The sequence below is a fragment of the Fringilla coelebs genome (assembly GCF_963513975.1).
Source record: "Fringilla coelebs genome assembly, chromosome: 30".
Taxonomy (NCBI): Eukaryota; Metazoa; Chordata; class Aves; order Passeriformes; family Fringillidae; genus Fringilla; species Fringilla coelebs.
The window spans coordinates 1,537,818-1,564,668 of NC_140056.1; the positions used below are offsets into that span (position 1 = coordinate 1,537,818).

The 26,851-nt window shown below is 57.9% G+C and overlaps 1 protein-coding gene across 1 annotated transcript in view; it reads left to right on the forward strand.

Annotated features, from left to right (window-relative positions):
* Positions 1-860: 860 nt before the first annotated feature.
* LRP1 (LDL receptor related protein 1) overlaps positions 861-26,851 on the forward strand; it is a 110,080-nt gene continuing 84,089 nt past the window's right edge. The window contains exons 1-3 of the mRNA XM_084223713.1: positions 861-965; positions 19,471-19,593; positions 24,277-24,414. Of these exons, the coding sequence (XP_084079839.1) occupies positions 893-965; positions 19,471-19,593; positions 24,277-24,414 (334 nt within the window). The 5' untranslated portion in view covers positions 861-892. The remainder of the gene's footprint in view (positions 966-19,470; positions 19,594-24,276; positions 24,415-26,851) is intronic.

Genomic DNA, 26,851 nt, shown 5'->3' on the forward strand with positions numbered 1-26,851 from the left:
GGGGAGATGGGCCTCCCCCGCACCTGGGGGCCACCACAGCAGGGACGGGCCAGGCGCTGGAGCGGCACCGCGGGCCGGTACCGCGTGTGAGCGCGGGACCCGCAGCGCTGTACCTGTACCACACCGGTCCTGGCCCCGGTCCCCTGCTCGTACCATACTGACACCGATACCGACACTGTCATCGGCACCGGACCCCTCCCGGACCATACTGACACCGACACTCCCACCGGATCTCTGCCCGTACCATACTGACACTGTTACCGGCACCGGACCCCTGACACCGATACCGACACCTTTGCCTGTATATTATTGACACCGACACCGGACCCCTGCCCGGACCATACCGCGGCCGATACCGGTACCGATACCGGACCCTTGCCCGGACCACACCGAGACCGATACCGGTACCGACACCAAACCCCTTCCCGGACCCTGTCCCTGCCCACACCCACCGGGGGGCGCAGCCCCGGCCCCGCATGCGCATGCGCGTAGGACCCCCCCCCCCCCAACGCCACGCGCGTGTCCCCCCCCCCCTCCCCGTTCCCGTCCGCGGCGGCGGCGGCTCGAGCCCGGTGACGTCAGGCGGGCGGCGGCGCGCGCTCCATCTCCCCCCCTCCCCAAAATCACCGCCCTCCCTCCCTCCCTCCCTCCGCCGCCGCGGCGGCGCGCGCAGACCCCCCCCCCTTTCCCCATCCCCCGCCGCCCCCCGGCCCCGCCGCCGCCGCCGCCCAGCCCGGAGGGTCCGCCCGCCCCCCGGCCCGGCCCGGCCCGGCCGCCGGCCCGCCCCCGCCCGCCCCCCGCGGATGTCGGTGCGCGGGCCCGGGACGCGCCGCCCCACGGGCAGCACGGCGTGAGGAGCCGCCGCCGCCGCCGCCGCCGCCGAGCCGCCGGCATGGGGCCGCTGCTGGCCCTCGCCGGGAGCCTCCTGGCCCTGCTGGCCGCGCCCGCCGCCCGCGCCCTCGAAGGTGAGTCGGGGGGCGGCGGGGCCGGACCCCCGCGGGGCGATACCGGCGGGGAGGGGGGGGACAGCGGCGGGGAGGGGGAGGCGCCGCAGCCGCGCGGCCCCGCAGCCGCTGTCGGGGGCGCGGGGCTCGGCCGGGCCGGGGAGGGGGCGGGGGGCGCCGCGCGTCCCCCCCCCCGCCACCGCCGCTGCCGCCGTGACAAAGCAGAGCGGGCGCAGCCCGGCCCCACCGCGCCGTGGGGACACCGGAGGGACCGGGGGGCAGCGGGGAGCTGCGGGCCGGACTGGGGAGGCGCGTCCTCCCCGCACCCCTCCGCAGCGCACGGTGTGCCCCGCGCCCCGTCCCCCGTCCGCGCTCCCCGTTTTCTCCTCTTTGCCCGTTCCCGTGGCTCCCTCCCGCCCTCCATCCCATTTTCCTTTGGAATCCAAAGTTTTCCCCGCAGCCAAGCAGGAAAGTTGGAGCTCAGCACCACTGCGGGAACCGGGACTGGTGGTCCTGCTGTCCCGGGGGTGACCGGGTCCGGGGTCCTACCGGTCCCAGGGGTGCCCGTGACAGCCCGGCCTCGCCCCACGCTCCCCCTCTTGCATAACCGGGGCTGCTTCTCCGCGACGCCCGGCTGCGGAGTTTGGCTGTGACCGGGCCTGGTGGCACTGGGAATGTGTTTATCCAGCCACCGGGGCTGTGCGTTCCCCCCATCCGTGTGTCCGTTTGTCCAGTCTCCCCCCCATCGGTCCATCCAGCTCCTTGCCAAGCCGCTCGTTCCCAAGCCGTGCACGTCGCGTTCCCGGCCCTTATTGATCTATTCAGTAAATACTTGAGCTCGTCAGCTCCATGGCCGGGCTGGGAATGTGCGAGGGGCCGCTCTTGGCAGCGCCCGTGCTCCGCGCTGGCAGCCGCTCCAGCCGGGAACCGGCGGCGGTGGCGAAGTTCTCGCAACGCTTGGACGCTCCGGGCTGTTTTTCCCTTCAAAAACAGCGAAATGGGGGAGTTTCGGCTTTCCTGTGACTGAGATTCCCCTCTGTCCTCACGGGAATGGCCTGGTGAAATGAGAGGCCAGAATGATGGATGAACGAGAGGGGGTTGTTTTTTGATTTAGGGAGAGGTTTTTCTGTCCCATTTCTTTGCCCACCTTGGAGCAAAGTGGGAGAAGGGATTTGGTGTCGTGGCAGTGGCAGCATCTGACCCGTCACCGGGTCTGAGGGATGGAGGAGGAGGAGGAGGTTTGGGCAAACGCCAGATTCCTGCCCCAGATTCATGTCTGGGGCTGCAGGAGGCCGGAGCCTGTGGTTTCCATCCTCCAGCCCCTCCTCACCCTACTGGGGGTGTGTGGACACTTGATCTGTGTCCCTTGGAGGGAGGTGACAGGAGCGGAGCGGCTCAGGGCACGCTGCAGCCCCCCCTCGGTGGCACCTGCAGGGCTGATTGAGCCGCTGGCACCCTCCCGGTGAGCCGGGCAGTGCAGGTGGTCAAGAGCTGAGCCCCGTGGGGTCACCCCTCCAGGGACACGAGGTGTCGGTGGCACTGTCCCCGCTCGGCTCGGAGGTGGCTCGGAGCAGCCGGCGGCTCCAGAAGTTGGTGGGGGCGGAAGGGAGGCATCGCTCATTGCATAAGCTGCGTTGCCTTTGGAAACGAGGCTGCGGAAAGATGATGAGCTGGAGGGAAGTTCTTCCATCCTCTTCTCCACACCCCAGGAGCTGGAGTGGGGCAGAGAGCACTCCTTCCTCCTGGTGCATGTCCCCCTCCTTAGGGGCTCCTTTTTGGGGACTGTGATGGGGATGAGGTGCTGTCCCACCACCTCGGGGTGCTGGGAGCTGTGTGAGGGCTGTGGGCGGGGAGGATGTGGAGGCATGTGGCGGATGTGGAGGCACCACAAGCACGTGGTTGGGTCGGTTAGGGGGCAGAATGTGCCACCAAGGTGCCACCTGAGCTGGTGCCTCAACCCTGGTGGTCCTGGCTGGGCTCTGGTTTCCCTGATGCAAGTGTCCCACTGGCCCAGCTGGGTACAGTGGGGCTCTGGGAGAGGCCAGGATGTCATTGGGAACAGGGTGCAGGTCCCCATCCTTGTCTGGGGAGCCAATTCCTCACACTCACAGCCTCTGATTGCAGCTCTGGAAGCTCTTTGCTTTTTCCTGGAGGAGAGGAGGACAAAGTCCAGCCAGGGGCGGGAGGAAGTTCTTCCGTGGGGAACAAAGGGCACCGGTGTGCAGCTCCTGCCTGCCCAGTCCTCTGCCCCTTGCTGGGGTGGTGTGGGGCATCCCTGCACCCTGTGGTGGTGGCAGAGCCCCAGGAGTGGAGTGAGGGCAGGCAGGGATCACCTTGTTCCTGCTTTGGAAATACCTGTGGTTGAGGGTGGCTGGGATGTTTTGGTGCAGCACTTCCCTCTTGCCACCTTGGTGGTCTGGCACGTCCCATCGTGTGTCCCTGTGTGCCCATGTGTGTTCCCAGGTGTCCCCACCTGTGTTCCCAGGTGTTTCCCTGTGTGTTTTTCCCTGTGTTCCCATGTGTGTGCACACGTGTGGGTGTGCACACGCTGCTTCCCTCAGCGTGCAGGGACACGCCCGGAGCTGCTCTGGGTTCAGTGGAGGTGAAGAGTGGAGCTTTGAGGTGCTGGGAGGAGAAGGAGCTGCTGGAGGGGCAGTGCTTGGGGGGTTCCTCTGGGCAGTGTCCAGAGGGGCATACACCATTCCTGTGTGGGGCATTGTAGCATCCCATTTTTTTATTTACAGCATCCCAGCAGGACAATTGGGCTTCCAGCAGCCCTGGGTCTCTGTCCTGGTGTGAGAGGTTCCTGGTGAGGACTGACCTCGGCTCCCTGTCCGTGATGGGGCAGCTCTGGAGCATCCCTGGCAGCGCTGCCAGCTTTGGGGTGAAGCCCAGGCGTTGCCTCCTCGCTGCTTCTGAAGCTCCTGAGGCTCAGTGGGCGCTGTGGGGGTGGGAGCAGCTGTGGCAGCCCCCTCTCCTTCGGTGTCTCAGCCCCACCACTCCCTCCTCGTGTTCTCTCCCTGCCGGTTCCATGTGCTCCGGGGGAGCCTGAGAACCGGGAAGGAGCGGGGGCTGCTCCAGCTGGTGATGCTTTTCCTCCAGTGTTCAGAACTGGTTGGGATGATGGGGAGCAAAACCATCCAGGTCCTCCCTGTGCCTGCAAGGCCCTGGTTTCTGTAGCATCTTCCTCTGGAGGAGCTGGCTCCAGAGGGTGTTCTGTGGTTCCTCTTTGCCCCCAGCCCCTGTGGTTGCCCAGTGGGGCTGTCCAGGCTCTGCTCTGCTGCATTCCCCTCTCCTCTCCTCACAGGATTGGAGTGGAAAATCAGAGACAAATTAAGGGAAAAGTTGTGTAAACCAGCTGCTGGGTGGGGTCCTGAAAACAGCCCTGGAGTCAGCTGAGGGGACGAGGTGGTGGCATGAGAAGCTTTGAGGAGAGAGATTTGGCTCCCAAAATCCATCCTCCCACTGCCTGGGATCAGGGTGTTTGGGCAAGGACCACGACTCCTTCCCCCTCCAGGAGGGCACGGGGGGACCTGGCTGCCCCTCAAGGTTGTGACAACATCCAGGTCACCTCCCAGTGCTCCCTGAGGTGGGGAGGGGGATGGAGGGTGGGCAGGGCGAGGGCCAGGAGCCCTTTGGGCAGCAACTGGGAGCACTGGTGGCATCTGTAGAGTGGCAGGGTGAGGACATTGGGCACTGGGGTCTGTGCCAGCACTCTCCTGCCCCGTGGCTGCCCCGTGCCTCCTGTGAAGCCCACCCCAGTGCAGCAGCACTGGTGAGGAGGGGTCTGTCAGGGGGATCCTGCTGCTGAGGCTTTGCCACTATCCCAGGAGCACAAGGAGGGGGACAGCTGGTGGGGATGGTGTCCACAGCGGGGTTTGGCTGCCCTGGGAGGCAGCAGGAGCTGTGCCCGTGTCTGTGACCCCCCCAGACCCCCCCAGGGGGCTTGGCTGTGCCTTTGGGGAGCTGTCCCAAGCCCTTGGCCGATCTTTTGGATGGTGCAGGGAGCACGTGGTGCTGCAAGCGTCCTTTGACCGGCAAGGGTTTGTATGGGACGTGCTTCCCGAAATCACAGCCAGGGCCGGGCCCTCGGGGGCCGCCGAGTGCCCGGGGAGAGGGGAGGACACACAGGATGTGCCACATCCTGCTGAGTCAGCACGGCCATCGGCCCGCGGCTTTGTCATGGGGCAGGAGGTTCCTCTTCCCGGCGTGGGGATGATTTCGGTTCCCAGATCCACTCCAAGCATTCTCCTGGAGCAGATAAATCCTGTCTGGTGCCCCCCCGGACCTCCCAGCCCTGATGGGGTCTGAACCTCTCTCTGTGATAGCTGCCTGCCAAGCCCAGAGTCCTCTCCCAGCTCGCCCCAACCAGCCATGGGGCTCCACTGGGATGAATCTGGTGGTCCCAGGGTTGGGAAGGGGCTCCTTGGAGTGGGTGCTGACCCCAGGAGTGGCAGCTGGCTTGGCCTGAGAGCAGCGGCTGCATCAGCCTCTGTCCTTCCCACAGTCCTGCCTTTGCCGGGCAGACAGGACTCTCCTTGTGCTTGGGATGGATTTTATCTCCATCACCTCCCAGAGAGAGTGTCCAGCTGTGTTCCCACGGACATCCCTCTCCAGAACTCGGGCTTGGCGGCCGATGGTGCCTCTCAGAGTGCCCGGGGACGTTTTTCATCCATCACTGCCATCCTCAAACGGAGCATCTCCCCCAGCTGCAGCTTGTTTTCCAGGGGATGCTTTTCCCCCTCTCCTTGGGATTTTGCAATCCACCTCGAGCTATTTACAGCCCAGGTTTTGCTGCTGACTGAACTTTCCAGCCCTTTCCACGTGCCCTTTCCTGGGCAGCCTGACCTGCCGGCTGCGGCCGCACCAAATATTTTGAGCATTTTCTAACTCGGCTCAAACTCATTGTTTTCTTTGCTGTGCCACTCTTTATTTTTGAAGGAAAAACACAGGGTGGGCCGTGTTCTGGATGTGATTCCATCGTGAGAGGTTGAGTTCCACAATGTGGTCCAGCCATTTCTAGGGCTAAATTTAGACTCCAGTGTCCTTCCTGAGCCAGGGAACGGAGCAGGCTGGAGCTGCAGTCATGCAGATGCTGTGCAGGATCACAGACAGTCCCAGCACCTCTCCTGGGGTTGGCAGCAGAATTCTTGGATAATGACCTTGCTGGCAGCTCTGAGCTTCTCCGGTGGGACTGTGCTTGCAGTGCCACCGAGGGGAGGGATGGGAAGAGCATCCCGGGCTCCAGGGAGTGTCAGGAAGGTGAGAGCAGCTCTGTGATGTCCAAAATGTGTGGATTGGGGCAGCAGAGGGAATTGTGGATGTCTGGGAGGGAGTCTAATTGAGTTGGAAGTTGCATCTTTAATTGAGTGGACTAATTAGCCTTTTGCCAGATGCTGTTTCTCCAAATGAGACCACGGTGAGGATGGGCAGGTGTTGGGGGGGTCACATCCTGGGGACAGGAAGGGATTGGGGGGGTCTCATCCTGAGGATGGGCAGATGTTGGGGGTCTCATCCTGAGGATGGGCAGATGTTGGGGGTCTCATCCTGAGGGTGGACAGATGTTGGGGGTCTCATCCTGAGGAGGGGCAGGTGTTGGGGGTCTCATCCTGAGGATGGGCAGATGTTGGGGGTCTCATCCTGAGGGTGGGCAGGCATTTGGGGTCTCATCCTGAGGGTGGGCAGGTGTTGGGGGTCTCATCCTGAGGATGGGCAGGTGTTGGGGGTCTCATCCTGAGGGTGGGCAGGCGTTGGGGGTCTCATCTTGGGGATAGGCAGGTGTTTGGGGTCTCATCCTGAGGGTGGGCAGGTGTTTGGGGTCTCATCCTGAGGGTGGGCAGGCATTTGGGGTCTCATCCTGAGGATGGACAGACATTGGGGGTCTCATCCTGGGTGTGCCAGAGCTGTGCAGGTGGGGGTTGAGTGCGGGGGTTGCTGCTGAATTGGGGGGGCTGCAGTGTCAGGAGATGGAGAGGAATCCCTGCTCTTGGACTCAGGGCTCTGCCATCCATCCATCCATCCCTTCTGACTGAGTCAGGGGGATTCCAGCTGGGGGAGGCTTTGGGAGCCATCCTGCTGCTGCCCCATGCCCCAGCCTCCCTGGGGATGTTTGCTGGGGGCTGCCAGGCAGAAACTGAAATGTGCTGAGGGCTTTGAATGGCATCAATCTCCCCCATTTACCTGCAGCTCTTTGTTTGTGGGCTCGTGCTCCAGGGTCACAGCTGGCCAACAGCGAGGCCACAGCTCTGTCTGCACCCCCTGGCCCTGCCCTGGGCTCCCCAGGACCGAGCCCCTCCTGGTGTCCCCTCCCTCTGCTTCCCTGTGCCCTGCCTGCTGGCACACAGTGATTTTCTCAGAACTGGAATGTGTGGCCTAAAGGGTGGCACAGGGACACTAATCCTCAGCCCTGGGGAGCAGCAGGATGCCCCTCTGCCCACCGTGCCTCTGCTAGTGTGTGCCTCTGCTGGAGTCTTGCCTGTCCCCTGCTGCCGGTGTCACCACCCCTGGGCTGTCCCTGGCTCTGTCCCTGCCGGGAGCGCAGCTCCAGATGATTTATGACACTTGTGGTGGGGCACAGACACCCCCAAACCGCTCTGCTTTCTGTGATCCCATCCTCTGCAGGCACCGGGAGCTGCTCCCAGCGCAGGGAAAGGCTGTGAAGGGTTTCCTCCCGGCGGGTATCGTGGTGCTTTTTTATTGTTTGGAAAAGGAAGCACTTGGCTTTAATACTTCCCGCTCCAGCCGCCTTCCCAGCGGCCGGGGCGGATGCTGCGGGGCACCGGGGCGAGCGCCGCGTGGAGCGGGGCGGTGCCGCCGCCTCCGCCCCGGCCCGGCCCCGCATCCTTGGGTCGGTGCCCGCGTCCGAGGCTCCGCTTCCTGCCGCAGCCCCCGGCCCTTCCAGATGGGTTTGCTCAGCCTCTCCTCCGCCGGCCTGCAGCGTGTTTTCCCCCGGGAAAAGTGGATTTGGAGCCTGGTTTAGTCACCAGTGCCGTGCTCTCCTCCCCAGCTGCTCTGATGCCCATCCCTACGCTCTTTCAGCTGCATAAAATCCTAAATTTTCTTTTCCTGCAACTACAGAGGTGAAAACCAGTGAAAGCAGGGTCCCTGAGCTGCAGGAACTCCCTGGGAGCATCCGGTGGAGATGCCAAAGGGTCAGGCAGCATTTGGGATGCAGCATCAGCTCAGGGCTGGCCGTGCCAATTCCCCTTTCACCATTTGTACCAGTTACAGACAGATGGGACATTTCACCGTGCCAGGGATGTTTTTCCAGTGGAGCAGCTGCCACCTGGAAGCCATGCAGGACCTGCTTTTCCAGGATGTGCTGTCAAGGAATCCCCAAAGCTTTGCCCTCACCCGGCTGCACGTGCTTGCTGTGCTGGGTGACGCTGGAGCCGTGTCCCCACGGGATGGTTGGGCTTGGTTTTGGGGGCTGGGATGGGAATTGGGATGGGAGTTTTGACAGCCAAAAGCTGTGGCAGGAGCAGGGCAGGGCCACGGTGCTGTCTGGGGTTGTTATCCCTGGAGAGACCTTGAGGTTGCAGGAGATTGTGCCGTGCCATGGTGGCTCTGTGACCTTGTGCTCCCCAGAGCTGGGAGATGCTGAGGTCCCCCCAGGAACCCACATCCCCAGGGGACCTCAGGAGGTGACCTGGAGGTTTGGAACAGATCTGGCTCTCCATGTCCTCATGCCTTGATGTTCTCCAGCCTCTTGGAGCATCCAGCATCTCCTGGGGGGTGACCCTGTCCTGGCTGGGGTGGGACCCCCGTATGCACTCCAGTGAGGACCCACAGGTGTGGCCACCCCAAAGGTCCCAAATCCCAGCTGGGTCATCCCTGGCTACGTTCACATGGGCAGGTGGAGCTGAATCCAGAGCAACTCCCCGCGCTGCTCGGGAATAAAAGTCCCTTTATGCCGGAATAATTAGTGTACTCAGAGCATGCTAATTATTCTGGGATAAAAGTGACTTTTATTCCAGCAGAGTGTCCTCTCAAAGGGCCCTTTCTGCCCGCTCCCAGGGCACAATAGCTGCTCTGCTCCGTTTCCCCATCCCAGACAAAGTCCTTATTTGCGGAGGCAGCGAAATTGAGTTGACTAATGAATTAAGGCCAATGGTTCTGGCCGTGCTCCAGCCCTTTGAAAGCCTTGGCGAGCTGATGCCCGGCCTGCTGGGAGGAAGCACAGACCCTCCTGCCCCACCAAGCCCCTGGCAGCCTCCTCTCCTCTCTCTCCTCTCCCCTCCCTCCCTTCCAGCTGCCGGGATGAAATGCCTATTAATCTATCCTGTGGAATTGCTTTATTCCCGGCGCAGGCAGGGCTCTGGAGGGAGCCTTATCAGCTCCAGCCACAGGCCATAAATAACCACAGCAGATCCTGTTTGGGTTCCCAACTGCCCAGGGTATAAACCTCCCACTCCTATTGCTGGGATAAATACAGGGAATAAAGGCTGGGCAGGTAGGGGTGGTGGGGGGGCTCTGCAGGCCCTGCTGCCCCCTCCCCATCCCTCCTCTGAGGAAGGAAAAAGGGGACACGGGGCAACCTGGCAGGGATTGCCACAGGCCAAGGCCGGCTGCAGCCCATCCAACTGCACCCAGAGGATTTAAGCCCCTTTCTCCTGGCTGCAAATGCTTTTTTCTTCCCCTTTTTTAACTCCCCCCACCCCACCTCGCATTTTTTTTTCCCCATTTAAATTGCAGATAAGCTGCAAAAAGAATAATACCCAAAAAACGGGATTCTCCCTTGAATTCCCCTTGGCTGTGGGGCTGGAGCTGCCCCTCCCCACCACAGTCTGGATGATCCAGCTCTCTTTTTTTTTTTTTTTTTTTTAATTTTATTGTTATGATCCCCAGTTCTGGCAACGCCGGAGCTTTCGTTTCATCTGGCTCCATCTCCTGCCATTTTTCAGCTCGTTCTGCTGCGGACTCTCGGTGGGGCTGGAGGCGGGAGGGGATCACGGCTCTCCCGGCTCCTGAATTTGGTTTAAAATGCAAATCTTTCCTTTATTCCTTTTTTTTTTTTAATGGATTTCATCTGAAGGCGGCGGAGCTGCTGGAGCCTGGGGAGCGGGAGGGGAAGGGGCTGGGCGGGGGGGGGGGGAGCGCATTCCTCGCAGATTTCCTGATGCGTGTTCGCATGGAAATCGCCTCCCCCCGGATGCGTTTGAAGTCAGGTGACGCCGAGCTGCGGGATGGACGCAGCCCCGGGAGCCGCAATGTGATTTTTATCTGATTTTTATCCCCCCTTCCCCCTCCTCGGGGATGCTGTGGGCAGCTCCTGCCTCCATCTCCTGCCTCCCTTGGGATGCGCTCGCCCGTCCTTCCTCCTCCTCCTCCTCCTCCCTCCTCGCTCTGCTCCTTTGTCTGGGTTTGGAGGCAGCGTTGGCAGGTCCTGGCTGCTGGGAATTCATCCCAGTGCCCCTGCTGGGGACATGGAGCTGTCACCTCTTGCTTGACCCCAAAGGGGGACATTGGGATGGCATTTCCATGGGGTGCCCAGTGCAGGATCCAGTGGCTCCCAATCCATGGGTGTCCCATGGGTGTCCCTTGCCATGGGAGTGTCCAAGTGGGCAAAAATGGGAGAATGTGGAACAGGACCAGTGGGAAAGAGCCAGGGATGTGCTGGTGGGATGTGGGGATGAGCAGAGGGTGCTGGACCCATCCTGCCTGTCCCTCTGGGGTGTGACAGGGGGGTGACAGCCCTGCCTGTCCCTCTGGGGTGTGACAGGGGGGTGACAGCCCTGCCTGTCCCTCTGGGGTGTGACAGGGAGGCTGGGGGGCTGCTGGGGACCCTGGAGCTGTCACCTCTTGGGATCAGAGCTTGACCCTAAAGAGGAACATTGGGATGGCATCTCCATGGGGTGCCCAGTGCAGGGATCCAGTGGCTCCCAATCCATCGGTGTCCCTTGCCATGGGGAGTGTCCAGGTGAGCAAAAATGGGGGAATGGGTGGAACAGGACCAGTGGGAAAGTCCAGGGATGTGCTGGTGGGATGTGGGGATGAGCAGAGGGTGCTGGACCCATCCTGCCTGTCCCTCTGGGGTGTGACAAGGGGGTGACAGCCCTGCCTGTCCCTCTGGGGTGTGACAGGGGGGTGACAGCCCTGCCTGTCCCTCTGGGGTGTGACAGGGAGGCTGGGGGGCTGCTGGGGACCCTGGAGCTGTCACCTCTTGGGATCAGGGCTTGACCCTAAAGAGGAACATTGGGATGGCATCTCCATGGGATGCCCAGTGCAGGATCCAGTGGCTCCCAGTCCGTGTCCCACGGGGGTCCCTTGCCATGGGGAATGTCCAGGTGGGCAAAAATGGGAGAATGTGGAACAGAACCAGTGGGAGAGGTCCAGGGATGTGCTGGTGGGATGTGGGGATGAGCAGAGGGTGTGCTGGGCACATCCTGCCTGTCCCTCTGGGGTGTGGCAGGGGCCCAGGGGGCTGCTGGGGACCCTGGAGCTGTCACCTCTTGGGATCAGGGCTTGACCCTAAAGAGCAACATGGGGATGGCATCTCCATGGGGTGCCCAGTGCAGGATCCAGTGGCTCCCAATCCATGGGTGTCCCATGGGTGTCCCTTGCCATGGGGAGGGTCCAGGTGGGCAAAAATGGGAGAATGGGTGGAACAGGACCAGTCCAGGGATGTGCTGGTGGGATGTGGGGATGAGCAGAGGGTGCTGGACCCATCCTGCCTGTCCCTCTGGGGTGTGACAGGGGGGTGACAGCCCTGCCTGTCCCTCTGGGGTGTGACAGGGGCTCAGGGGGCTGCTGGGGACCCTGGAGCTGTCACCTCTTGGGATCAGGGCTTGACCCTAAAGAGGAACATTGGGATGGCATCTCCATGGGGTGCCCAGTGCAGGATCCAGTGGCTCCCAATCCATAGGTGTCCCTTGCCATGGGAGCATCCAGGTGGGCAAAAATGGGAGAATGTGGAACAGGACCAGTGGGAAAGAGCCAGGGATGTGCTGGTGGGATGTGGGGATGAGCAGAGGGTGCTGGACCCATCCTGCCTGTCCCTCTGGGGTGTGACAGGGGGGTGACAGCCCTGCCTGTCCCTCTGAGGTGTGACAGGGGGGTGACAGCCCTGCCTGTCCCTCTGGGGTGTGACAGGGGGGTGACAGCCCTGCCTGTCCCTCTGGGGTGTGACAGGGGGGTGACAGCCCTGCCTGTACCCCAGGATGGGTCTGAGGGCAGGTGGGATCTTCCAGCTGCTTCCCACCAGCATCGTGCCTTGGTCAGGGCTGGGAACACGGGTGGAAACCAGGCATGGAAAAGCAGAGAAGCACGGGGATGGTGGGGCTCAGGTGATGGTGGGGTTTGGTTCTGCTTGGATTTGTTGTTGTCTCCCATCTGAGCACCCACACCCCGCCAGAGCTGCCATCCCAACACCTCTGGCCCTGCAGAGCCAGCCTTCCCTTCTCCAAATCATTTTTGTTGTTTGTTTGAGGAAGGTGAATGCCTCGTGATTCCATAGTCCGACTTGAAGGGGAAAAGGGGAGAAAAACGGTGTTTTAAAGTCAATATTTACTCAGCAATGGGCCGTCCCCCTCCCCCAGCCCCGCCGCATACCTGCGGGAATGGCCGGGAGCCCTGAGGTCCTGGAAGCTCTTGGAGCAGGGATCTGGTTTGAATCTTCCCCTTTCGGAGGGGGCCGGATGGAAGAATTGCAAAAATGCATTTGAACTGTTTTGGGATGGTGTGCTTAAATGCAAAACAAACAGCTGAGCCTTCCTTTTCCCTTTCCCCCCTGGAAAAATGTGCCTCAAACCTGAGGGTTTGGTATTTTAAATGTCTCTATTACTTAGTTCAGCTTTTGGGAGGTGGAAAATTTACTGGATTTGGGGGGTTTGAGGATCAACCTCGAGCTCCACCAGCCCAGGGAGGAGGGAGCAGGATGGGCTCCAGGCTTTGACCTTCCAGTGCCTGTCCTGAGGCTGCAGAGAAACTCCAGGATGCTGGAAGTTCTGAAAACACAAAAAAACGGAACAAATCCTGTTTTTATTCTGTAGTTTGGGTACAAAGGGTGGATGATGTGGGGGGGAGAAGTGAAGCCTCAAGTGGTTTTGGTGGATTTTGTGTGTTGGATGTGGTTGAGTTTATATCTTGGGTGACTCCAAGGCTCCGTGTCACAGATTCCAAGCTGGGAAGGTCCCAGCTCAGCTCTGGCTGGGAAGAGTGGCCATGAATTGATCCACAGGGAATGAGGAAGATGAGGAACATTGGGATGAAGACCTGGTGCTCATCTGCCTGATGGAGCAGGCTCTGCCAAAAAAAGGCCAAAATTGCCCCAAACACAACAACCTGCCCTGTTTTGGGGGTGCTCCATCCTGAGGTGGGCATGGAGACCTGGAGGAGCACAGAGTGGGAATATTTCCCTCTGGAGTGGGTTTGTTCCCTCCCTTTTGTGCTCCCTTTTCCCCCCAGAACATCTGGTTTGTGAATCCCAGCCTGTATTTATGGCCAGCACCATTTCCTGGCCGGACTCCTCCTCCGAGGAGAGGAGGAGGAGCTGGGCTGAGGAGGAAGCAGGGCAGGAGCTCCTTCATATTTTTGTGCTTTGCTTCCAGTCTGTCCAGGCTTTTTTGTCATCCTCATCCATGGACTGAATGGAGGAGCTGCTTCTCCACCTCTCCTACAGCCTCTTTTGGTGTCCATTTCTTATTTCAGGCAAAAAAATCTGGTGGTTTTTGGTGATTGTGTTTGCCAACCCCTTTCCCAACCCAGCACAGAGCCTCTGGGCATCCATGGAATTCTGGTGTCAGGCTCCTGGTCCCCTTCCCAGCTGGGGAAATTCTGCTGGGATGTTTGTTTGCACCCTATCCTGAAGAGCAATTCCATTTCTTGCACCCAAATGGATTTTTTTGGGACCACTTTGGTTCTGGACCTTTTTTTGTGTTCAGGCCTTTCTGTTTTTCTGGCCTTCTCGGGAGCCCTTTTTTTGTAGGGTCTTTTTTTGGCCTTTTTTATCCCATTTTTGAGAGGCCCTTTTTTTGGGCACCTCTTTTATTCTATGCCACTTTGGGGGCCCTTTTTTTGAGACCCTTTTATTTCTCCACTTATCATGTCCCTTTTTTGACCACATTTTAGTGCCATTCTTTCTCCTTTCAGACCCTCCTTTGGGTGCATTTATTTTCCCACCATCCCCCTCATCTTTTGGCCCTTTTTTTGGGCACCTCTTTGATTTTATGCCTCTTTGGAGGCCCTTTTTTTGGGGCAGGCCCTTTTTTGGAACCCCTTTTATTACTCCACTTTTCCTATGCCCTTTTTTCTGGGCAAATTTTAATGCCATTTCTTCTGCTTTTGAACCCTTCTTTGGGTTCTTTTATTTCCCCCCATCCCCATCATCTTTTGGCCCTTTTTTTGGGGTAGAGCCCTTTTTGAACCCCTTTTTATTTCTCCACTTTTCCAGTCCCTTTTTTTTTTTCTGACCACACTTTAGTGCCATTCTTTCTCCTTTCAGACCCTCCTTTGGGTGCTTTTATTTCCCCCTCATCCCCATCATCTTTTGGCCCTTTTTTGGGGGGTAGAGCCCTTTTTTGAAACCCTTTTTATTTCTCCACTTTTCCTTTTCTGACCACACTTTAGTGCCATTCTTTCTCCTTTTGAACCCTCCTTGGGTGTGTTTATTTCCCCTCATCCCCATCATCTTTTGGTCCTTTTTTTAGGGTAGAGCCCTTTTTGAAACCCTTTTAATTTCTCCACTTTTCCTTTTTTGACCACATTTTGGTGCCATTCTTTCTCCTTTTGGACCCTCCTTGGGTGCATTTATTTCCCCCCTGTCCCCATCATATTTTGGCCCTTTTTTTGGGGTAGGGCCTTTTTTGAAACCTTTTTTATTTCTCCACTTTTCCAGTCCCTTTGTTTTTTTTCTGACCACATTTTAGTGCCATTCTTTCTCCTTTCAGACCTCCTTGCGTGCATTTATTTCCCCCTCGTCCCCATCATCTTTTGGCCCTTTTTTTGGGGGGTAGAGCCCTTTTTGAAACCCTTTTTATTTCTCCACTTTTCCTTTTCTGACCACATTTTAGTGCCATTCTTTCTCCTTTCAGACCCTCCTTTGGGTGTGTTTATTTCCCCTCATCCCCATCATCTTTTGGCCCTTTTTTTGGGGGGTAGAGCCCTTTTTGAAACCCTTTTTATTTCTCCACTTTTCCTTTTCTGACCACACTTTAGTGCCATTCTTTCTCCTTTCAAACCCTCCTCGGGCGTGTTTATTTTCCCTCATCTCTCAGCTGTTTTGACGAACTTCTGCCGCGTTTTTAGCGCGGTTTTGTCCCCTCTGAGTCCCCTTTTGAGCCGGGGTCTCTCTCCTCTGGCTGCCAAGGCAGGGACGTGTCCCTGCAGCTGCCCCAGCCCCGCTCTGAGCCGCCCATTGTGCCGGGATGAAGGCGCCTTTATTCCCCATCCCGGAGCCGCAGCTCCGCTGCCACCGCCGCTGCTGGCGGCTCGGGGAGGGAATTTTGGCTCTGTGAGAGGGATGCATGAACAGAGACACCTTCTCTGATTGTCCACCTGGCACTGAGGGGGTTCAGCCTGCTGGGAACACGCTGTGCCAGGACGGGGAATGAGCGGGGAATGCCGAGGAGCCTCGGGAGTAATCGCCTTCCGTCCTCTCCCTGCCCTGAGCCGTGCTGCCTGTGGTTCTTCCCGGGGTTGGGAATGGTGGAAGGGATGGGTTTGGGTGGGTTTGGGTGACCTGGGGTGGTGAGGAGCTCTCTGAGGTCATCCTGCATGGATCAGCTCCTGTCTGGAAGGGCAGGTGTCCTCAGGGTGGTGTCAGAGCTTGGAAGGAATCCCACGTGTTCGTGCTCTGGTCCTGGAGCTGGGAATGCTCAGCAGGAGATGCTGGTGCTGAGGGATGGCTCCTTCCAGCATCCCTGCCCAGGAGTGCTGTGGCCAGCAGGAGCAGGGAGGGCATGGAGCCATCCTGGCCCTGAGCTCAGCTCTGCTGAGGGCACACCTCGAGTGCTGTGTCCAGTTCTGGCCCCTCAGTTTGGGAAGGACGTTGAGACGGTGGCTTGTGCAGTTTGGTGTTCTGCTCGTGTTCACTGATACATTAACTCCATTTTTAAATTAATTTAAACCCCTCACTGAGTTGGGTTTAGTGCAATCAGGAGGTTGGATTGGCTTTCCCCCTCCTCACACATGTCCATCCTCCAGTTTTGCCTAACACCCAAGAAGTTGTGCTCTCTCCATCCCAGATTCAGTGCTGGGAACTTTGTGCTCTCTCCATCCCAGATTCAGTGCTGGGAACTTTGTGCTCTCTCCATCCCAGATTCAGTGCTGGGAACTTTGTGCTCTCTCCATCCCAGATTCAGTGCTGGGAACTGGTTTTTATTGGGATTGAGGTGTGGTTGTTGTACTTTGGGATCTCAGGATCTCTCTTGAGTGTGTCCAGAGGAGGCAGCGAGGCTGGAGAGGGGCTGGGAGCACAAACCCTGTGAGGAGCCCTGAGGGAGCTGGGGGTGCTCAGCCTGGAGGAAAGGAGGCTCAGGGGTGCCCTCATCACTCTGCACCCCCTGAAAGGTGCCTGTGCTCAGCTGGGCTGGGCTCTGTCTGCAGCAGCACTGACACAAGCAGAGCACACAGCCTCCAGCTGCACCAGGGGAAATTCAGGTTGGATAGCAGGAAAAAGTTTTTTATGGAAAGAGTGATAAATTCTGGAATGGCTGCCAGGGGAGGTGGTGGAGTCACCATCCCTGGGTGTGTTTAACAAAGCCTGGATGTGGCACTGGGTGCCAGGGTTGAGTTGAGGGGTTGGGGCTGGGTTGGACTCAATGACCTTTAGGGTCTCTTCCAACCTGGTCATTCTGTGAATTCTGTGAATTTTGGGAATTCCCAGGGCAGAGGGAGGTGGTGGAGTCACATCCCTGGGTGTGTTTAACAAAGCCTGGATGTGGCACTGGGGGACAGGGTTGAGTTGAGGTGTTGGGGCTGGGTTGGACTCGATAATCTTTAAGATCTCTTCCAACCCAGTGGTTCTGTGATTCTGTGATTGGTGTCTCCTGGTTTCCCAGCCCACAAACAGCCTCTTGGCAGTGGGTTCCCAGGGATTTGCCCTCCTGTAGCTCTGCCTGCTCCTTTGGGAAGTGAAACCTGTGGGTTGGAGTTGCTGCTGCAGCCACAGGTCACGCTGTGGCTGCTGGAGACCTGGGAGGATGAGGAGGAGCAGGAAATCCAAGAGAGTGTCAGCTCTTTGCTGTGGTTTTCTTAATGAATCCTGCCTTGGATGTGCCTGTGGCTGGGAGATGGAGGCGTCAGATGAGCTCCACCGGGGAGAGGGGGTGGAAGGGCTGGATTTGGAGCAGAGGATCCTGTCCCTGAGCCTGGTGGGAGGGAGGGGAAAGGGGACAGGCTCAGGCTGTGCCTCTGGCCTAGGGAAGGTGGAGGGGAAGGCCAGGGATGCTCCATCCATTTTGATCCGTCCAGTCTCCATCTTGGCAGCGCCGAGCAGCAGCTCCCACGCCGCCGGTGAGCAGGGGAGGAAGGCAGGCAGGGAAGCAGGTTGGCAGGAGGAGCCACACTCCCATCGCAGCAAACAGCATCAGGCAAAGCCCTGTGAGGCTCTGAGGAGCAATCAGGGTTGTGGCAGGGTGGGAAGTGACCTCCCACCCTTCAGGGATGGGGTTGGGATTTGGGACAGCATCATCCTCATCCTCTCCCCTCGCAGCCTCCCGTGCTGTGCAGCAGCCCCGTGGCAGGAGGAGGATGCAGGCACAGATCCCCCCCTTTCCCGGGCTGAGCAGGAAGTGAAGTGGATCCTGGGAGAGGGGAATTTGGCAGGAGAGCAGGGATGCCACGAGATGAATGTTTTGGAAATTGCGTCTGTGGCTGCCTTTGCTTGAACAAGGGCTCACAGTTGCCTTGGGTTTGCAACAGCTCTGGCCACCCCCAGGGCTGGGCTGAACAGTGACCCCCCCATTTCAGTGACCCCCATGTCTGTGATCCCCCCATGGCAGTGAGCCCTTCATGACTGTGACACTCCCCCCCTCCATGGCAGTGACTCCCCCCTCCCCATTCCAGTGACTTCCCCCCATGGCAGTGACCCCCCATTTCAGTGACCCCCCATTTCAGTGACCCCCTGTTTCAGTGACCCCCTGTTTCAGTGACCCCCATTGCAGCCCATGTTTGGTGGGTGCAGTGACCCCCCCATTTCATTGCTCCCCCTTTCTGTGACCCCCATTTCTGTGCCCCCCCTTTCAGTGACCCCCATTGCAGCCTCTCCTTTTGGGAGGGTGCAATGTCCCCTCCCATTTCAGTGACCCCCATTTAATTGCCCCCCATTTCAGTGACCCCCATTTCAGCCCATGTTTGGTGGGTGCAGTAACCCCCATTTCATTGCCCCCCATTTCATTGCCCCCCATTTCATTGCCCCCCATTTTATTGCCCCCCATTTCAGTGCCCCCCCTTTCAGTGACCCCCATTGCAGCCTCTCCTTTTGGGAGGGTGCAATGTCCCCTCCCATTTCAGTGACCCCCATTTAATTGCCCCCCATTTCAGTGACCCCCATTTCAGCCCATGTTTGGTGGGTGCAGTAACCCCCATTTCATTGCCCCCCATTTCATTGCCCCCCATTTTATTGCCCCCCATTTCAGTGCCCCCCCTTTCAGTGACCCCCATTGCAGCCTCTCCTTTTGGGAGGGTGCAATGTCCCCTCCCATTTCAGTGACCCCCATTTAATTGCCCCCCATTTCAGTGACCCCCATTTCAGCCCATGTTTGGTGGGCGCAGTAACCCCCCCCATTTCATTGTCCCCATTTCATTGTCCCCATTTCATTGCCCCCCATTTCAGTGCCCCCCATTTCAGTGCCCCCCATCACAGCCTCTCCTTTTGGGAGGGTGCAATGTCCCCCCCCATTTCATTGCCCCCCATTTCAGTGCCCCCCATCACAGCCTCTCCTTTTGGGAGGGTGCAATGTCCCCCCCCATTTCAGTGACCCCCCCAAGGCATGGGCAGGAGGCTCTTCCCAGCCTTTCTCCCTCCCCAGACTCAGGATTTTGGCTTTTCCTGCTGGTTTTCCCTCTGTCCCTTTTCCCTCCCATGAGGGATGTGGGGTCAGCCTTCCCCAGGGTCCTGGACATGGGATGGATGGATCCCCATCCCGCTGTTGTCCTCATGATTTAAAAAAGCATTACTTTTTAATTTGTTCTCATTTGGCTTTTCTTGTTTTTGCCCTGTTTTTCTCTTGCCTAGCACAGAAAACGAAGCGCCTCTGGCTCCCAGGAGCTAATTCATCCAAGTTAAATGATCTTTAAAATCTGCGAGCGCATCACAGTGCTCGACTCCTGTTTTCTCCCGGTGTAATTAATGCTCCAGCTTAAATTTCCTCCTTTCCTCAGGGGCAAGCTTGATGGATCTGGTGCCGGGCTCCAACTTCTGCCAAGCCATAGGAAAGAAATCATCCCCCCCAAAAAAGAAAAAACCAAACCAAAAAACCCCAAACCAATCTTGGCCTTTAATTGAATTTTGATTTTTCTTTTGAAACAACTTGTCCTTGGGAAGAAACTGATGTTGTTTATTATCGTTATTTCTTTTTTCATCCAGCACCGAAGACTTGTAGCCCCAAACAGTTTGCATGCAAAGATCAGATTACGTGCATATCTAAGGGCTGGCGCTGTGACGGGGAGAAGGATTGTCCCGATGGCTCGGATGAATCTCCCGACATATGTATGTATGCCTTTCCTTCCTCTTCCTCTTCCTCTTCCTCTTCCTCTTCCTCTTCCTCTTCCTCTTCCTCTTCCTCTTCCTCTTCCTCTTCCTCTTCCTCTTCCTCTTCCTCTTCCTCTGGGTTTGCTCCATCTCTCCACGGGTGTTACAGGACCCCAGGCAGCCGTCGCACAATGTTCTACCTCAGCTCGCCTTGCAGCCCCTCAGGGTGGGGGATGTCCATTCCGTCCATCTGTCCATTCTGTCCATCCGTCCGTCCATCCGTCCATCCATGCATCCATGCATCCATCCATCCGTCATCCATCCCCCATCCATCCATCCATCCATGCATCCATGCATCCATCCATCCATCCATTCATCCATGCATGCATGCATGCATCCATCCATCCATCCATGCATCCATCCATCATCCATGCATCCATCCATGCATCCATGCATCCATCCATCATCCATGCATCCATCCATGCATCCATCCATGCATCCATCCATCCATCCATCCATCCATCCATCCATCCATCCATCCATCATCCATCCATCCATCCATCATCCATCCATCCATCCATCATCCATCCATCCATCCATGCATCCATCCATCCATGCATCCATCCATCATCCATCCATCCATCCATCCATCCATCCATCCATCCATCCATCCATCCATCCATCATCCATCCATCCATCCATCCATCCATCATCCATCCATCCATCCATCCATCCATCCATCCATCCATCATCCAACCATCCATCCCCATCCATCCATCCATCCATCCATCCATCCATCCATCCATCCATCCATCCATCCATCATCCATCCATCCATCCATGATCCATCCATGATCCATCCATCCATGATCCATCCATCCATGATCCATCCATCCATCCATCCATCCATCCATCCATCCATCCATCCATCCATCATGCATCCATCCATCATCCATCCATCCATCCCTCATCCATCCATCCATCCATCCATCCATCCATCCATCCATCCATCCATCCGTCCGTCCGTCCGTCCATTTTTCCAAACCAGCCTCCTGGGAACAGGGGATCACTCATTATTTTTGGTTCTAAGGAAGGAAGAGTCAGCAGCAGTGTCAGCCCATCCTCAGCACCTCGGCATTCCTGGGCACGGGGAGTGAGGGAAGGAGATGTCTGGGAGTCCCAGGGAGCAGCTGGCCAGGGGACATCGCTGTCCCAGCTGGGGTTTGGGATTGGGATGCTGGGCTGGGCTCCCTGGTGGGCGCAGCTCTGGAGGTCCTCCCTCTGAGGGGGTGGTGGAGTTTTTCTGGGGGGAAGCAGAGAACTGGCATGGGTTAGGTGAGCTCTGGGGGAGGGAATTGGGAATTGGGGGGTGTCTGCAGAGGGGTCACAGCTGTGGTGACACCAGGGATGGTGACTGTGCCAGTCCTGCTGTGCTGGGAGCTCTGCTCTGGCCAGGCTGGAGCAAAGAACCACCTGTCCCCATGTCCTACATGGCCACAGGACAGCCACCACGGGGCCCAGCAGAATCTCCTTGTCCCCTGTCCCAGCTCTCCCACCCAGATTCCCACTTCACGCCGTGCTTGGCAGAACCGTCTCCTCCAGAGCAGTTCCTGGTTCGGCTCCGGGTTTGTTTATTCCTTAAGGCAAAAATGATGCAACGGCCCCTCCGTGGGAGGGTGGGGGGCTGGGATGGGCTGGCTGCCTCCAGTCAATCAGCAGCCCTGGAAAATTACAGCAGGAGGACTGGGAGGCTGGAAGAAATCCGTCTGATTGGCATGTTCTGCTCGCTGCGTGCATCTGTGCTCCCTCCACGGGGACAGGTGACCGCAGCACCGACTCCCTGCATGCTCTTCCCTCTCCATCTTCTTCCTCTCTCTCCCCTGGTGCTGGTGCCAGGAGCAGCCTCTGGTGCTGTGGATGCACCTCATGTCCCTCTGTGGGGAGGTCATGGGTGTTGGAGGACTCTTGGGTTTGGTTCAAGCCCCCTGAGGGCTCATCCCTGGAGGACACGGGACCCCTGATGCCCCTTGGAACATGCTTGGCACTTCCAGGACAGGGAAGTGGGAGAATCTGTGAGACACAGACCACAGCCTGGCATCTCCTCTCTCCTCACCACCATGTGTGGGACTGAGTCTGTGTGTTTCCATCACCAACTCAGACCCCAAACCTCAGAATCTCTCAGTTCTTCAGGAGCAGTTCCCTTCCCATCTGATCTCTGGGGACCTGGAGGGGCTGCACCTTCCTCAGTGGCTCTGCCCACCTCCCTCAATTCCCACTTTGCCCCCCTAGACACTGAAAGGGAGTCAGGGCGATGCTGTGCCCCCCAGGACATGGAGATTGGGGTGCCAGGGCACATCTGTGTGCCCAGGGGATGAGTGGAGCCTCCCTGCTCCTGCCCAGGCTCATTCCCAACCTGTCGGCGCGGCCCCCGCTATCTCCGGGATTGCCAGGCCGGCTTTTCTCACACCACTCTGCCACTGGAGCTTCCAGCAGCCTCTCATCCCCCTTATCTCCCTGGCAGGGAGGGAGAGAATTTTTTGACTTTTATTACTCTCATTTTTGACTTTTATTACTCTCATTTAATCCGTGTTTGAGCCGGGCTGCGAGCGCCGCTCCTGCCGCGGCTGCGGTGTTTGCGTGGCACTGTCGGAGCTCCTGAAATGCTGTCAGGCACGTGCCAGCTCTTCCTCCCTGGGGAATCTTTCAAGTGTTCCCTGCCTTTGCTCAGGTCCCTTCCTTTGAAGTGTTCTCTGGTTTTGCTCAGGTCCCTTTTCCTGTCCCCAGTGCTGCTTGTTTGGTGCGAGTGGCTCGAGTGCGGTTCTTGCACCGTCAGTTTTTTGCTCCACGGAGCTTTCCTGAGAGGAAAACACTTGGAGAGGAGCCTCCATCCTGTTGGAGATCAAAGATGAGGGGCTCTGAGGAACGAATTTGCTGTGGCTCAGCTCTGCCTGGTTGGTCCAGGTTCAGGAGACCTTGAGTCCCTCATCTTGCCCTGCTGGATCTGCTCTTGGCGGGGTCCTGATGAGCTCTGAAGTGACCCAGAGGCAGCACCAGGACCCTCCGTGCTGCCATCCGTGTCCATCCTGCTGGCACAAGTGGGACCATCCCACCCCTGCCCCTCCAGCTCTTCCCTCATTGTGTTCCCCACCCCATCTGCATCTCCCTGGGCTGTTGCCAAATCAGCTGCAGGAAGAAGAATTGCTTTTTTTCTATCCTTTTTTTTTTTTTCCTGAGTGGTTTTTTGAGGTTAAACATTCCTATCTAATTCTGCTCCTTGGGGTGTACCACAAGCTTGTCACATGTAATAAATTGGCTCATTTATTAGCGCCAACACGGTCAAAAGCAAACAAAGTGGCTTGTGGATTAATCCTGCCCTGTTTGGGATAAGTGGTTTGATCCAGGCTCTTTGCAGGGAATAATGGACACGGCAGAGCAGTTCTGACTGATGGATTGGGTGCTTCACTCCAGCCCCTCCATTCTCCTGGTCCATATATCGACATTACTTAATTAACCCATAATTTGCAATTACTGCTGGCCCACCCTCTGCAAAAAATAAATCTGTGCAGTGGCACCCGCTAAGAAATTCTCCCAGGAATCATCTGCTGGGTGCCCTGGCAGTGGGAAAGAGGGGGAGCTGAAATCCCTGCTGGCTGTGACAGAGCCTGAGCATCCTGGAGGATCCCCTCGCCCCAGTGCCAGGCCAGTCTGCTCACTGGGAGCACACTGGGATGTGTTTGAGGCTCAGGGCAGAGATCTGGCAACTGGAGCTTGGTAAATTCCCATTTTCCAGGCATCCCTTGAGCTGGAATGGGGGTCACTGCCCAGGATGGATGGAGGGAAGTTTTGGCTGGGATGGATTGAGGGTCCTGCTCGGCGTGGAGGGGAAGGTGTCACAAACCCTGGGCTTTGTGGTCCCCTTCCCACAGCCCTGTGTGCTTCCAAGGGCTTTTATCCCCTCATTTAGCCCAGGGGTTGTGGTGGGATCACAGCCAGAGCCCTCAGAGGTGTGGGATGGGGATGTACCAGCACACAGAGCTCTGTGTGTGATGTATCACTCCTCTCCAAGGAGAGCTGGAGCTTATTTAGGGCAAACTCTGCTGTTGGAGCTTCTGGTGAAGGTGACTGGGCTAAAATGGGACCGTGCCTGGACACGGTGTATGCTGTGCCCTTCTCACTGCTCGTGGGGGCCCGGGGGGATCCACAGAGCTATTTCTGCCAGCCCTGCTGAGGGGAGGCTGAGGCACAAACAGCCCCTGGAAAATGGGATTTCAGTGTTTTGGCTGGGCAGAGTGTGTTGAACACGCTGTGTGTTCAGCCCTGAAATGTGGATTGGGGCAGGGAGAGGAGGATACCCCATGGAGGGGGTCAGGATTTGCAGGGGCTGTGCCAGGGCTCATTGTCACCCCTGCAGCCACCTCCAGCCTGGGGTGAAGCCGTGCTGGACGTTGCAGGAGATTTTCCTGGGGTTTCAGGCCGTTTTATGGTGTGTTTGTTGTTTGTCTCCATGCCTTGCTTCTTTTCAGAGGAGCTTAAAAATAAAGCCTCCCTTGCTTTGTAATTTTTCCAGTTAATAATGGAGATTAAGTCTCCTTGTGCTGGGCTCACAGGGGCCCCCACGTGCCACGGCCTCGGGACAAAGAGAGTGCTAGCACCCAGAGCCACGGTCAATGTGCTGACCCTTGTGCCCTTTGGTGCCCTGCAGGTCCCCAGAGCAAAGTGTCCCGCTGCCAACCCAACGAGCACAACTGCCTGGGCACCGAGCTCTGCATCCACATGAGCAAACTCTGCAACGGGCTCCACGACTGCTTCGACGGCTCCGACGAGGGCCCGCACTGCCGGGGTAGGTCTGGGGGTCCCAGGAAAGGGGGGGATGCCCCAAGGGGTAGAGGTGATGAGGTCCCTGGTATCTCCTGTTGAGTGTAAGCCCCACCACTCAGCTCAGCAGTCTGTCGTGGTTTGATGCTGGCACAATACAAATGCACCCAAGAAAATATATTTTTCTCAAGTGAGTGCTGTGAGATAACCCTAACCCCTAACCCGAACCCAAACCTAACCCTAACCCTAACCCCAAACCTAACCCTAACCCCTGAACCTAACCCTAACCCCTAACCCTAACCCTAACCCTAACCCTAACCCTAACCCTAACCCTAACCCTAACCCAACCACAAGCAGAGGTTTGGGGGACACACAGTCCCAGGAAAGGGGGGCTGCCCCAAAGGGGTAGGGATGATGAGGTTCCTGGTTTCTCCTCTTGAGTGTGAGCCCCACCACACTCAGCTCAGCACAGTCTGTCATGGTTTGATGCTGGCACAATACCAATGCACCCATGAAAATATATTTTTCCTAAATTAGTGCTGCGAGATATGACCAGAACCAGAGGTTTAGGGGACACACTCTCCCAGGAATGGGGGCTGCCCCATGGGGTACTCCTCAACAAGTTAGGAGTGAGGGGGTTCCTGGTTTCTCCTCTTGAGTGTGAGCCCCACCACACTCAGCTCAGCACAGTCTGTCATGATTTGATGCTGGCACAATACCAGTACACCCATGAAAAAATATTTTTCTCAATTAGATGACCCTAACCCTAACCCTAACCCCAAACCTAACCCTAACCCCTAACCCCAACCCCAACCCTAACCCTAACCCCAAACCCTAACCCTAACCCTAACCCTAACCCCAACCCTAACCCTAACCCTACCCCTAAACCCAACCCTAACCCTAACCCTAACCCTAACCCTAATCCTAACCCTAGCCCAACCAGAAGCAGATTTTTGGGGGTCCCAGGAAAGGGGGGCTGCCCCATGGGGTAGGAGTGATGAGGTCCCTGTTTTCTCCCCTCAAGTGTGAGCCCCACCACACTCAGCTCAGCACAGTCACAGATCCAGAGATTATCCAGAGCCGCTTGGAAGTGGAATGCCCATCATTCCTGAGCCTGCAGCCATGAAATAGCTGCATTGTCTCCTGGGCTTAAAAGCTCCAGGCCTGGGGTTCTGGTCCAGATAAGAGATACCACTGCGGTTTTTTCCTAATTTCCAGGAGCTTTGTCCCCTGCTCCTGGCCTGTCCCCGTGGCTAATCCTGCTGGAAAACTCCCCAAACCAGCGTGCTGCTGCGCAGATTAACCGCTCAGAAATGTGTGTCCTGGGCTGACCTTGTGTTCCTGAGCCTCTCTGCTCCCCAACCCTTCCCTGCCCGGCCTGGGGGGCCCTGTCCTGCTCCCCCTGGCCCCACAGGGCTCCCTGCTGGGACCCAGCTCCTCTCCACTGCCTGGATCCCATGGGAGCAGCCCGGGGCAGCTCCTGCAGCTGTGCCTGAGCTGAGAATGAATATTTCAGGAAGAGCTCTCGTTACTTAAGTGGGATCTGATTTTTCACGGCCGGGCAGCGCGTGAGCCACGTGAGCTGTGCTGGGGCAGCTGCTCAGGGCTTTGGGCACCTGGTGCTCACAGGTTTGGGCACGCTGGAGCTGCCAGGCCTCGGTGGTGCTTGAGCTGGGTGCTGAGTCCCCCCTGCCCGCGGCAGGTGCCACCCCAGGGAGGCATTTCCTCCATCTCCTCACAGCTGCTTGCGAGTCCCAGCCTGCCACTGCCCCAGGCGTGGGCAGGTGAGCTGTCACCTGGAGCTGTCACCTTGAGCTGTCACCCCAAGCAATCACCTCGAACTGTCACCCCAAGTGATCACCCCAAGCAATCACCTCGAGCTGCCACCCCAAGTGATCACCCCAAGCCATCACCCCGAGCTGTCACCCTGAGACATCACCCCAAGTCATCACCTCGATCTGTCACCTTGAGCTGTCACCGCAAGCCATCACCCCAAGCTGTCACCCCAAGTGATCACCCCAAGCCATCACCCCGAGCTGTCACCCTGAAACATCACCCCAAGTCATCACCTCAAGCTGTCACCCCAAGTGATCACCCCAAGCCATCACCTCGAGCTGTCACCTTGAGCTGTCACCTTGAGCTGTCACCCCAAGCCATCACCTCGAACTGCCACCCCAAGACGTGACCTCGAGCCATCACCCCAAGCTGTCATCCTGAGCCATGAGCCCAAATTGTCACCCCACCCCCTGTTCCTGCTCCTGCTGCTGGACCAGTGCTCCCCCATCCTGCTCCCCATCTCTGCTGCCCTTGCAGACATCCTGGGGGTGGCAGTGCCAATGTGAACCCCCACATTGTCCCCTCTGAGCACTCCAGGGTTGGAAAGGGGGGGAATTCTGGGCTCTCTGGTGCATCCACGTCCCTCGGGATGCCCTGGACCTGCATCCCACGCCACTCCCCTGCAC